At 34.3% G+C, this 13,643-nt stretch overlaps 1 protein-coding gene across 4 annotated transcripts in view; it reads right to left on the reverse strand.

Annotated features, from left to right (window-relative positions):
- KIAA1328 (KIAA1328 ortholog) overlaps nt 1-13,643 on the reverse strand; it is a 353,869-nt gene that overhangs the window by 114,935 nt on the left and 225,291 nt on the right. For 3 of the 4 annotated variants that reach the window (XM_034996318.1, XM_034996321.1, XM_034996320.1), the window contains 2 exons: nt 8,888-9,561; nt 1,120-1,227 (listed from right to left, as the gene is read on the reverse strand). In XM_034996318.1, coding sequence (XP_034852209.1) covers nt 1,120-1,227; nt 8,888-9,561 — 782 coding nt within the window. The remainder of the gene's footprint in view (nt 1-1,119; nt 1,228-8,887; nt 9,562-13,643) is intronic. The other variant, XM_034996319.1, reaches the window with a different exon arrangement.

Here is a 13,643-nt window from a genome sequence, read left to right on the forward strand (position 1 = left end):
TAAAAAATTGCTAGATGTACAAAGGAAAACATGACCAATACTCAAGAGAAAAGTTGATCAATGGCAACAAATCCCAAGATGATCCCGGTGTTAGAATTGGAGACAAGCATTTTAAAGGAAAAATATATTTGTAATGAATAAAAAAGGAAAGTTCAGCAGAGAAATAGAAATTCTAACAAAGATCCAAATGGAAATTCTAAAACTAAAAATCCATTATCTAAATAAAAATAAATCATTCTATGGGCTTAATAGCAGATTGGAAATAACAGAAGAGTTGATGAATTTGAGAACAGATCAATAGAAATTATCCACTATGAAGAACAAAGAAAAAAAATTCTAAAAAATTAGCAGAGAGTCAGGGACTTCACTAAAGGCCTAATATACCTATAAATGAAATCCAAAAAGGAAAGAAGAAAGAGAATAGGCAAAAAAATTTTTGAAAAATAATGGCCAAAAATTCTTCAAATTTCATGAAAAGAGAATTCTCAAACACAGCTTTGGTGGTGAAAACTGATTTAACTTTTATGGAAAGCAACTGGGTAATGTGAACCAATCTTAAAAGGATTCATATATACTTTGAGTTAGTGGTTCCATTTATAGAATCTATATCAAAGACACAGGTAGAGATAAAGTAAAAAATTTATTCATAGAAATGTTCTTCAAGGCATAATTTATAATAGCAAAAGCCTGTATTATCCAATAACAGGCTAATAGAGAAATATTTGTCAATAAATATTTGTTGAATGAATTAATATCAAGTTTTCATAAAATAAATTATATCAGAAAATATGATTCAGTGAAAAAAGCAAAAATCAAAATTCTGCATAAGCATAATCCCTATTACTCAATATAGAATATATTATTATAAAAGAAAGACAGAAAGGGGGAGAGGGCTCAAAGGATCATCTCTGAATGGTAGGATCATGAATGATTATTTTCTTCTTTACACTTTCCTATATTTTAAAAAAAATTTATAATGAGAATGTATTTATTCATATTATCAGAAAACTGATATAAGCCTATATAAAGCTATAAATATATACCAAACATATCCTTAATATCTGTGCCTTAATATCTGTGTCCTACATGTTCTTTCTTTCACCCATTAGTCAGGTTTACCTTGGTCCAGAGTCATCCCCATTCATATCCAGATTGAATTCTCGGGGTTTGGTAAACTCTTTAGCAGCAAGGAGTTCTCTTGACTTAAATACAGCTTGAGTTCTTAACCTGAAAAAGTAAATTTAGAGAATTTCTAATCCTGTGGAACCTAAGAAACTGAATGGTAACCCTTGGAAGACCATATTCCTTCAGCTAGACCTCCAGAGATTATTTTCAAATTAAAACTCATTTTGTCAAAATAAATGGGTACTTCCTAAATACACACATGATGTAAATAAAATAAAATAAACACAAATCCATTTTACAGGAACTTAAATTTTCTTTTTATAGAGGAATTGGGGGAGACTGAGTTGGTCAGATTATCATTCAAAATGTCAACATTATAGATGCTTTAGGAGTACTTTAAATTTCTCTCTATTCACTCCTAAGCAAGTGTATTTTGATCACCAGAGTCTTAATGGGAATTCTAGTAACACCAAGTATCATTGACCCTGCCCATTGTATCCATAGGAGGCAACTACTTCCCATATTGACAATTCAAAAAGCTGGGCCTATGTCTCACTGACCAATGTGTTTTCTCAGGATAACAGAAAAATGTCCCTCCCCTGCCAAAACTGGAAGAAATTCTATCTAACGATGCTAACTTACTCCCATCTTTGATGTACTGAGGAGGGAAGGCATCTAAAGAAATTAGCATGTTCTACCAGAAGTTTGGGTAGCAACTGATCACTGGCACCTAATATGTGACCTCTTCTACCCATTTTTCTAAGTTTTTTAGAAATATTCTCTGGTTCATTTTTAGAAATGAAATCTGTAGAAGTATATTCTTTAACTATGAAATAAAACAATGAAGAAGAGAAAATATTATTAAAACTATCATTTCCATCATTGTCAAAGACACTCTTATAGCTGCAACTATGTACAGTAATATACAAAGAAAAATGTGCAGATTAATTACCCTCTAGGAACTTAAAATTTAATAATAATATTTGGTAGTGACATATAGGTAGGTAGGTAAGTGCAGAGAGGAGGGGTAGCTCTACTTATATCAGACAAAATCAACAAATCAAAACTTGTAAAAAGAGACAAAATCACTACATAATAATAAAAAGGTTGATTCATCAAGAGTATATTAGCAATTGTAAATATATATGTACCTAACATTGCAGCACCCAAATTTATTAAACAAATACTAACATATCTAAAGGGAGAAATAGACAACAATACAATAACAATAGATGACTTCAAAACCCCACTTTCAACAATGGATAGACCATCCGAACATCAAAGAAACAGTGGACTTGAATATACTTTATATAAAACAGACCTAATAGACAGATACAGAACATTCCATCCAACAGCAGCAGAATACGTATTCTTTTCAGGTGTAAATACATTTTCCAGGATAGATCATGTTAGGTCACAAAACAACTCTTAAATTTAAGAAGACTGAAATCATACCTTTTCCAAACACAATGGAATAAAACTAGAAGTCAGTAAGTAACAGGAGGAAAGTTGGAAAATTCACAAGTGGAAATTAAACAATACACTCCTGAACAACCAATGAGTCAAAGAAGAAATCAATAGGGAAACCAAAAAATATCTTGAAACAAATGAAAATAGAAACACAACATGCCAAAACTTATGGAATAGGTCAAAAACAGTTTTAAGAGGGAAGTTTAGAGTGATAAATGTCTATATTAAGAAAAAAGAAAGATCTCAAATAAACAACCTACATTTACACCTCAAGGAACCACAAGAAGAAAAACAAACTAAGGCCAAAGTTAGCTGAAGGAAGATAATAACAATGACCAGAGCAGAAACAGAGACCAGAAAAATAATAGAAAGGGTTACTGAAACTAAAAGCTGGTTTTCTGAAAGGATAAACAAAATTAACAAACTCTTAGACTAAGAAGAAAAAGAGAGAAGACTCAAATAAAATCAGAAATGAAAGAGAAGACATTATAACTGATACCACAGAACTACAAAGGATCATAAGAATCTAATATAAACAGCTTTATGCCAAAATTTGGATAGCCTAGAAGAAATGATAAATTCCTAGGAATATATAACCTACCAAGACTTAATGACGAAGAAACAGAAAATCTTAACAGACCAAAAATGACTAAGGAGATTTAAATCAGTGACCAAAAACCTTCCAACAAAGAAAAATCCAGGACTGGAGAGCTTCACTGGTGAATTCTACTAAGCATTTTAAGAATTAATGCAAATCCTTCTAAAATTCTTCCAGGGGCACCAGGGTGGTACAGTCAGTTAAGTGTCTGATTTGGTTTTGGCTCAGGTCATGATCTCAGAGTTGTGCGACTGAGTCCTGAGTGGGGCTCTGAGCGCAGAACAGAGTCTGCTTGAGGATTCCCTCTCCCTCTCCCTCTGTCCCCCATCCCCATTCTCTCTCTCTCTAAAATAAAATAAATACATCTTTGAAAATAAAATAAGGGGCGCCTGGGTGGCTCAGTCATTAAGCGTCTGCCTTCGGCTCAGGTCATGATCCTGGGGTCTTGGAATCAAGCCCCGCGTCGGGCTCCCTGCTCAGAGGGAAGCCTGCTTCTCCCTCTCCCACTCCCCCTGCTTGTGTTCCTGCTGTCGCTCTCTCTCTCTCCGTCAGATAAATAAATAAAATCTTAAAAAAAAAAAAAGATTTAAAAATAAAATAAAATAAAATAATTCCAAAAAATTTAATAGGAAAGAACAGTCCCAAACTCATTCTATAAGGCAGCATTAGCCTAATACCAAAGCCAGTTAAGGACACTACAAGAAAAAAAATAGGTCAGTATCTCTAATGAATATAGATGAAAAAAAATTCTCAACAAAATACTATCAAATGGAATTTACCACATTAATAGAATAAAGGATAAAAATCATTGATCATCTCAATAAATGCAGGAAAAGCATTTAGCACAATTTAACATCCTTTCATGATAAAGCTCTCAAGAAATTGAGTATAGAAAGAACATAACTCAACATAATCAAGGGCATATATCACAAGCCCACTACTAACATCATATTCAATGATGAAAGGTTGAAAACTTTTCCTTTAAGATCAGGAACAAGACAAGGATATCTATTCTTCCCACTTTTATTCTACATAATACTGGAAGTACCAGCCAGAGTAATTAGGCAAGAAAAAGAAATAAAAGATATCCCAATCAGGAAGAAAAGTAAAATCATCTCTGTTTGCAGGTGACACAATCTTATATATAAAAAACAATGAAGATGCCACCAAACAACTGTTAAAACTAATGAACGAATTCACTAAATTTACAGGATACAAAATCAACATACAAAAATCAGTTGCATTTCTATACACTCACATGAACTACTTAAAAAAGAAATTAAGAAATCAATCCCATTTACAAATGAATCAAAAACAACAAAATACTCAGAATGAAAAATTAATCTTAACTGGATTAAAGACTTAAATGTAAGACCTGAAACTGTAAAACTACTGGAAGAAAACATAGGGAAAAAGCTCCTTGACATTGGTCTTGGCAATGATTTTTTGGATTTGACACCAAAAGCTCAGGCAACAGTAGCAAAAATAAGTGGGACCACATCAAGATAAAAGGCTTCTGCACAGCAAAATAAATAAATTATAAAAATGAAAAGGCAACCTATGGAATGAGAGAAAATATTTGCAAATTACATATATGATATGGGATTAATTATATATATATGATAAGGGTGATCAGGGGTTAATATTCAAAATATACAAGGAACTAACACAATGCAACAGCAAAAAACCAAATAACCGAATTAAAAAATGGGAAGAGGCACTGAAAGGACATTTTTCCAAAGAAGACAAACAAGTGACTAACAGGTACATGAAAAGATGCTCAACATCACTAATTGTCAGGGAAATACAAATGAAAACTACAGTGAGATATTGCCTCACACCTGTTCGGTTGGCTTTGACCAAAAGGAAAAAAAAGATAACAAACGTTGGGCAGGATATGGAGAAAAGGAATCCCTATACACTGCTGGAGGAAATGTAAATTGGTACAGCCATTATGAAAAACAATATGGAAGTTTCTCAAGAAAATTAAAAATAGAACTACCATATGATCCAGCAATACTACTTCTGGGTATCTGTTCAAAGGAAATGAAGTTAGTATCTTAAAGAGATATCTGTACTCCCATGTTCATTGCAGTTTACTTGTAATGAAAACAACCTAAGTGTCAACAAATAAATGGATAAAAAAGATACATAAAAATACATATATATTATTCAGTCATGAGAAAGAAGGAAACCCAGACAGTTGTAACACCATGGACGAACCTAGAGGAACATTATACTAAGTGAACACATGAACATACCAAAACTTGTGAGACATACTTAAAACAGTGCTGAGACAGAAATGTATAGCACTAAATGCTTCCACCAGAAAAGAAGTCTCCAATCAACAATCTAAGCTCCCACTTTAAGAAATTTAAAAATAGAAGAGCAAGATAAATCCAAAGCAAGCAGGAGGAAGAAAATAATAAAAGAAATGAATGATATAAACGAGACCAGTATTACCTTGATAACAAAATTAGACAAAAACAGTACAAAAAACAAAAATACAGACCAAAATCCCTCACAAAGATTGATGCAAATGCCCTTAACACAATATTAGTAAATGGAATTTGGTAATATATAAGAAGTATTTTACGCTGTAGCTAAATGGGGCTTATTTTCCAGGGATGCAACACTAGGGCAATATTCAAAAATCAATAAATGTAATCTACCACATTAGCAGGCTAAATTTTAAAAAATCACATGATCACATCAATTGATGCATAAACAAGATTTGAGAAAATTCAACAAACATTCATGATAAAAACTTTATATAATCTATAAGAAAAAAATTGATAAATTAAACTTCATCAAAATTAAAACCTCTTGCTATGTGAAAGATCCTGTTAAAAGGATAAGCTACAGAATAGGAGGAAATATTTGCAATCCACATATTTGAGAAAGGACATATCTAGAATATATAAAAAGCTCTCAAAATTCAACAGTAAAAAAAACTTAAGCCATCCAGTAAGAATAAAGACAAAAGATATTAAAGAAACAATTTACCCAAAATGATGGAAGAAGGGCAAACAAGCAAATGAAAAGATTTTCAACATCATTAGTCATTTGAGAAATGTAAATTAAGACCACAACAAAGTATCATTAAACACAGATTGGAACAGGCAAAATAAAAAATTTGTGACAATTCCAAATACTGGTAAGGATATAGAGAAAAGTCCCTTATACATTGCTGGAGAAGAAGTATTTTATACTAAATGTATAAGCTAAATGTAGATTTAATTTTTTTAAACTAAATAGACACTTATCATATGATCTAGCAATCAGTGCTAGCTTTAATTTGTAGAAATGAGAACCTTAGTCCACACGGAAACTTGTATAAAAATGTACATAGCAGCTCTATTTGTAACAGGCAAAAAACCAAGTTGTCCTTCAATAGATAAATGGTTAAACAGATCATGGTATAACCATATCATGGACGACGACTCTGCAATCAAAAGGTACAATATATGTAACAACCTAGATGGATCTTAAGAACATCGTACTGAGTGAAAAAGGCCACTATCAAAAGTTCACAAAGTGGGGCGCCTGGGTGGCTCAGTTGGTTGAGCGACTGCCTTCGGCTCAGGTCATGATCCTGGAGTCCCTGGATCGAGTCCCTGGATCGAGTCCCGCATCGGGCTCCCTGCTTGGCAGGGGGTCTGCTTCTCCCTCTGACCCTCCCCCCTCTCATGTGCTCTCTCTCTCATTCTCCCTCTCAAATAAATAAATAAATAAAAATCTTTAAAAAAAAAAAGAAAAAAAAAGTTCACAAAGTGTATAACTTCATTTATATAACATTCTCAAAATGCCAAAATTATAGATACAGACAACAGATTAGTGGGTTCCAAGGATTAGGGATGGTGGGGGCAGAAAAGGGTAGGCAACTCAAATAGGGTAGTAAAAAGGAAATCTTGATAGTGATGAAATAGTTCTATATTTTGATTGCTGTGGTGATTAAGTCTACACACATGTAAAATGGCATAGAGCTAGACACACACATTGTACCAATGTTAATTTACTAATTTTGACATTGCATTACAGTTATGTAAGACATAGCCATTGGGAGAAACTGGAGGGGAACCTCTACTGCTTTTGCAACTTCCTGTCAATCTCTAATTATTTCAAAATAAAAAGTTTATAAAAGCTCTATAAATATGTATAAACTTTTGCAATTTATACATAAATGAAACTTGCTCAAAAACTGTTTCATAGCTCTCTCATCTTTAAGCTAGGATGATCAAGAGAACAATAAAGACTTTATTGTCGTTATGCAGCATTATTTCAATAAACAGTGCTGTTCAAATGAACATGATACCTATTCTAAAATTATCCATTCTCCCCTGCTGGACTGTGCCCCCTTTAAAGACCACATTTGATTCATTTTCTATCCTAAGTGTCTAGAACCATTTCTGACATATCACAGGCATTTTATAAATGTTTGTTAAATAACATTCTTAGGAGAGACGACACATTAACTGGAGGATTAGAGACTGGGGTTATAAAACTGAAGCAACCTTTTGGAGTTTGGTGACAATCTTGTAGGAGCCTTCATTTTCAGTTACGTTAAATGCCTCCAGCTTTCAACAATGAAGAACAGAACTGTCTGACCATAAATGAAGAGAAAGAGGAAGAGCATTTCTGTTCCAAGAAAAGTATTACACTCATGGAAAAATGTCAAGATGGAACTCTCAAAGAAATTAGAATCTAAAAAATATTAGGCAGAATCTTTAAGTGAGAGAAAATTAAGAAGTAAAAGAAAATAACATTCATATTAAGTGTGTCTGTATAGGATGTGTGAGTGTGTATAAACGGGGAAATAGTAAGTTTGATCAAGAAGGAAATGGCAGGGATATACACAAGCATTTCCTTATGACAACTTCTAATTTATTTTTTAGAGACATAAATTACATATTATGTTTAAAATATGTTATTTTAACATTCTTTCATCTTCAATTCCGCTGGTGGAATATGTTAAATATGTTAAATAACATATTATTATGTTTAAAAATAATTGTGTCTGATTTATTAATAATTTTGCTTGAATAAATTAAGATGGCAAACTTTATGATGCTGCATGGAAAACTATGCTGGGCTACATAATCTCAAAATACCAATTTAGTTTTTGAAACACTGTTCTTAGGGAAGAATTGTTAAGGGAGGAAGAGTTTAAATGTGGGTAAGTTTGTAAGAATTGGTTATTGAACAGGTTATGCTTCATGATGAGAAAAGGCTGAACTGAAAAGGCTCCTATCATTTGTTACATTTTATATTATGGTGGATACACATAAATATGGAATGGTGATAGTTAATCACTCTGCTTCACAATCTGATTCCACATCCTGAAGTCTCAAATTTTTACTTAATGCCCATTATTCTCTATAATGACCACAAACAGCAAAGGGTTTTTATACAATCATTTCTTTTAAAAATATTCCCTTTGGAATCCAGCAAAAGTGACAATGGACCACTCAGAAGTAGATATTCTAAGCTAACATTCTGGAAGACAAGGTAATCTTCCAAGTCTTCCAAATAAGACAGTGGAATTTACTTAGTTGTCCTAGTGAGCATGCATCTTGAGCAAGCCAAGCCCCTGAGGAACCTCTGTTCCTTCGCAAGTGTTAGAGTAGCACAACAGTTACTTTACACCGTGTTCTCCAAGCTACAGACATTGCTGAAAGAACAAATAAGACTCACCAATTGTAATCCAGTCGAGACTGATGAAGCTGCTGCTGTTTTAGGAGAAGCTTTGTCTCCTGCTGGGTCAGCAGATGCTGAAGGCGCTCTTTTTCAATTTCCAGCTCCATTTTCTGAAGCATAAGTTGCTGTCTTCTATTTTCTGAGACTTGCTTTTTGACATCAGTTTCACCAGACTGCTGGGTCCCTTGACCATGTATCAGGGATGTCCAGGAGGGCCCACAATAACTGCATGATTCCAGATGTGTTCTGGAATATTGAGGGGCCATGTGTGTAGGCTGCCTTTCATGAATAGGATCGACATTTTCAGAAAGCCTATGACCACAACACTGACTGGATGGAGTAGGCTTCAGGGGTTGGCATTCTTTCATCTTCAATTCTGCTGGTGGAACCTTCTCTGTAGGGACTGCATCTGCTAGTTTTCTCCCCGGGGATCCATAATCACATGTTCTGGTCTTTGATGACACCCTGTCTAGGTCTGTTTTGGGATAACGGAAGTCTGCTGGTTTCAAAGAATTATTCCTAAACTGCAGAAGGGCTTCTGAAGCTGAGTCCTGGTTTGCAGACTTAGGCCTCTGCTTGGTTTGATAGCAGGATTGTGATTTGGCTACACTCAAGTAGGAACCATCTAATTCCATAGCTGAAGACTGAAGAGTGCTTTTCCTACTGGATACCTAAAAGGAACCACAAGATCATTTGTCAAATAAGAGTACACTGAAATGAGCTCTTTTGGCTTTTCAGAAATCAGTGATATATGTTTACCAAATGAAGTTGTTGTTTTGACTTCTTAAATAATAAATGATCGTATTCACACAGCTAAACAGACATGTGCCACAAAGCTAAAACCATTTTCAATCTACAGTTCAGTAAATCCACAGGGATGAGAAAAAGAAAGTGTTGCTATTTGCTGCTTAAGCAAGATGACAGGATGTTGCAAATAATGAGGGTTACATAAAATCAACTTTGAGAAGAGACAAAAACATTAAATGTTAATGTCTTAAAATGTTTACTTTTAAATACTAAGCCAAGAAATCCATTCAGCCATCTTAAATACCCTTTCTAATGCCCTTTGTCCATTACACACAATGAGATTTGTTGTAAAACATTTCATCTTATCCTGAATAAGATGTTAGTTACTGCTAGAAATTTGATGAGTTTTTATAAATATCTTTATAGCACACAAATAAAACCAAGCACTTTACAAAAAATATGATTCTAATCAAAAGCAGTTATTTAAACACAAAACACATTTAATTTCAGCTATAAACATAAGTGATTTTTCAATTAAGCTGTTCAAGTGATTATAGCCTGATACAACTCACGCAGAAAGGAAGTAGTTGCAGGCCAATAGAGTGAGCTTTCTGGTTTTCTAGCCTCAAGCTCTATCAGGGAGAGCAAAACTTAGTTTATATCAGTGATCCTCAAACTTTAGCATGTATCAGAATCACCTGGAGGAACTGTTAAACGTGAATTGCTGGGCTTCATACCCAGTTTTGCATTCAGGAAGTCTGGAGCAGAGTTGGAGAAGCTGTGTTTTTAGCCAGTTGCCAGATGATACTGATGCTGCTCATCTGGGACCACACTTTGAGAACTACTGACCTGTATCATGGGACATCTGACTCCTCCTGTGTCTCATGTTTTGATAACATGGGGCTCATCCAGGTAATCCTGGGTAATTTCCTTATCTCAAGATCATTAACTTAATCACATCTATAAAGTCTCTTGTCATATAAAATCCTTTGTGTCATATAAAGAGACATTCACAGGCTCCAGGAATTAGGCCAGGCTCCAGGAATTAGGACATGGGCATATTTGGGAGGGGGGGCATTATTCAGTCTACCACAACTTCTTTTTAAATTAGAACTCATAAACAGTTGAGATGCTTATCTTATTCTGGAGACATGGAATAAATGAATAATTGAGATCCCTAGGAGAAGGGGGAAAAAATCCTGCTAATTTACTTTGCAGTAGTTGAAAATGATGAACTGATTGGCAAAAAGTGTCAACAGATATACAGCAACACCATGTTTCCTATCTTCTGATAAAAGAGGGCTATTAACAAGAACTCTTAAGATTTTGAGTTTCTACAGCAATACTAAAGGAATTCTATTCAAATGAGAATGAGCCACATTTGGGAAAAAGACATGGTCCTCTTCAAAGAAGACACATAATCCTTTACACTGAGCAGATGACACTGAATAGGTTGCAAGTTACAGAAAAGAAACTAGTCCTAGGGCAAATTTTATGATAAACTACCTCATAAAAAAATTAACCTTATTTTACAACTAAAGGGAAATTCTAGTCCACATTAATCTCCCCTACTCTGAACTTCTGTAGCACTTACTGTCAAAACAAATATTTAACATTTATCATCTGTTATTTTGTATGGTAAGCTATCTTTTTATAGAATTATTATATTTAAAAAATGACGGGTAAATTTTTTAAAGGTCTGGAAACTTAAATCAACTATTTAACATTATCATATATTTCCTAATCCTTGTTTTAGCAATATAACAAGAGCATGTATGTATTATTTTATAGTCTTATTTTTGTTCCTTAACATTATTTACATATGTGCATTTTTAGGTATTGACATAGCTGATACTTATGTTAATGGTACTAATTATTAAATTATTCATAAGTGTCAGGTATTTGGAATATTAAAAAAATTTTTTTTGGTAGTTAACTTTTCTGTTTTTGAGAGGCATTTCAACATAATGATTTTGATGCATACTTTGCTCAAAGAGAACACTGCTTTGCCAATTACCTGATGGGTGACTGTGCATGTTGGTAGGCAGGATTCTAAGATGGTCCCCAAGATTGCTGTCCTCTTGGTGTACCCACCTTGTATTATCTCCTCCCCTGAGTGTGGGTAGACTTTGGGAATAGATGAGATATGAATCCCGTTGTTATGCTACAGTAAATGGCCAAAGGAACATTGCAGATGTAACTAAGGCTCCTCCTCATCAGCTGACTTGGAATTAATAAAAAGGAGATTATCTTATATGGGCCAGACCTAATTAAGTGGTCCTTTAAAAAAGGGTCTGGTGCCCTCCCTAATGTTGGAGAGTGGCCTTGAAGAAATAAGCTCACATGTTGTGGGAAGACCAACGAAGGGGGTCATGTGGCAATGACTTCTGCTAACAGCTAGCAAAAAGTGAGACATCTATCATACAGATGCAAGAAAATAAATCCTGCCAACAACCATGTGAGTTTGGAAGGGGACCTAGACCTCCAGATTAGAATGCAGCTCAGCTGTCACCTTGACTGCAGCTTTCTAAGACCCTGAGCAGAGGCCCCAACTAACCTGTGCCTGACTCATGACCTAGAGAAACTGTGAGATAATAAATGTGTATGTGTATTAAACTAGTAAATTTGTAGTAACTTGTTACACAGCAATACAAAACAAAAAAAGCACATTACTCAACTTGCCTGACCCTCAGTTTTCTCATCAATAAAACAGGGATTAAAGACAGCATCTACCTCAAAAACTGAACATGGTGGTCAGATAGGGCAGTTATCAAGGTTTTTTTTTATAAGGGTACCAATTTACAAAAAGGAAAAAAAACCCTTATATTTACCCAAACCTTTTTCAAGGAGAACATTATGGGGTGTGTGTGTGTGTGTGGGGGGGAAGTAATATCTCCAAGAGATGTGCAGTTACAGCAGATTACTTCTAAAGAGAATGAGTTTTGTTATCCAGCTTTATTTTGCTGAAGTGAGGATTGGGCCAGAGTTGAAATACTTGAGATAATAGAGAGGTTCTTCATCTCTGTCCTCATACAAAAGATGTCAGTCTTACCCTGACATCCTGCACCGCCTCTTAGGGTTGTTGTGATACTGGATAATTCATATAAAGCATCTGGATAGTGCCTAACCTAAAGTCAGTATTCAAACAATGTTTCCTATTAAAATTATTACTACTGTTGTTATCATTGACTTCTCTGCCTCGACAGTTCTTGAGGTCAGGCGCTATATTTACTCCTCTGGATGTAGAGCACTGGGGCTTGCACATAGTGACTAGGGGCTAACTGTATCAGATAAGTAGAAAGAGTCAAGTTGGGTTATGGGTCACAGAAAATTAGAAATGAAAATCAGAATCCATGATTAGACTGAATTACATGCTACTAAGGAAGAGAAAGTGAGAAGAAATAAAAACTGCCTGGTAGAATCTGAATATAAGAAATTAAGTTATTTTATTAGTGAAGTTGAGACAAATATTGCCTCTGGGACACAGGCAAGTCACAATGGGCCTGAATGAAACAGATGTGTTTTTCTTTCCGGAGCTGCTGCTCCATGCTTTCTATGAGATATTTACAAATGTACCTTCTTTTAACTAAGGCTTAAACTAACAAATCCCAAACTGCTGTCTCTAGCATATGGGTTTGATATGAATTTTTCAGATATATAACACTAATTTAGGAACCAATCGATTTTTTTAATGGAGGCATAATTTACATATACTAAAATGCGTATGTCTTAAGTGTACAGCTTGATAAATTTTTGCATTTGCATATACCCATGTAATCATTATTACCCCAGAAAGTTCCTTGTGCTCTTTCTAGTCAGACCAACATCTTTACACTCCCAGAGGTAACCATTATTCTCAGTTCTATGACCACAGATTAGTTTTGCCTCATATAAATGGAATCATAAAGTACACTACTCTTTTGTGGCTAGCTGCTGCTGCTTCTTTTTTTTTAGATATTTATTTATTTATTTATTTATTTATTTATTTATTTATTTATTTATTTAT

This window comes from Mirounga leonina, unplaced genomic scaffold (genome assembly GCF_011800145.1).
Source record: "Mirounga leonina isolate KUSES-001 unplaced genomic scaffold, KU_Mleo_1.0 Mir_93, whole genome shotgun sequence".
NCBI lineage: Eukaryota > Metazoa > Chordata > Mammalia > Carnivora > Phocidae > Mirounga > Mirounga leonina.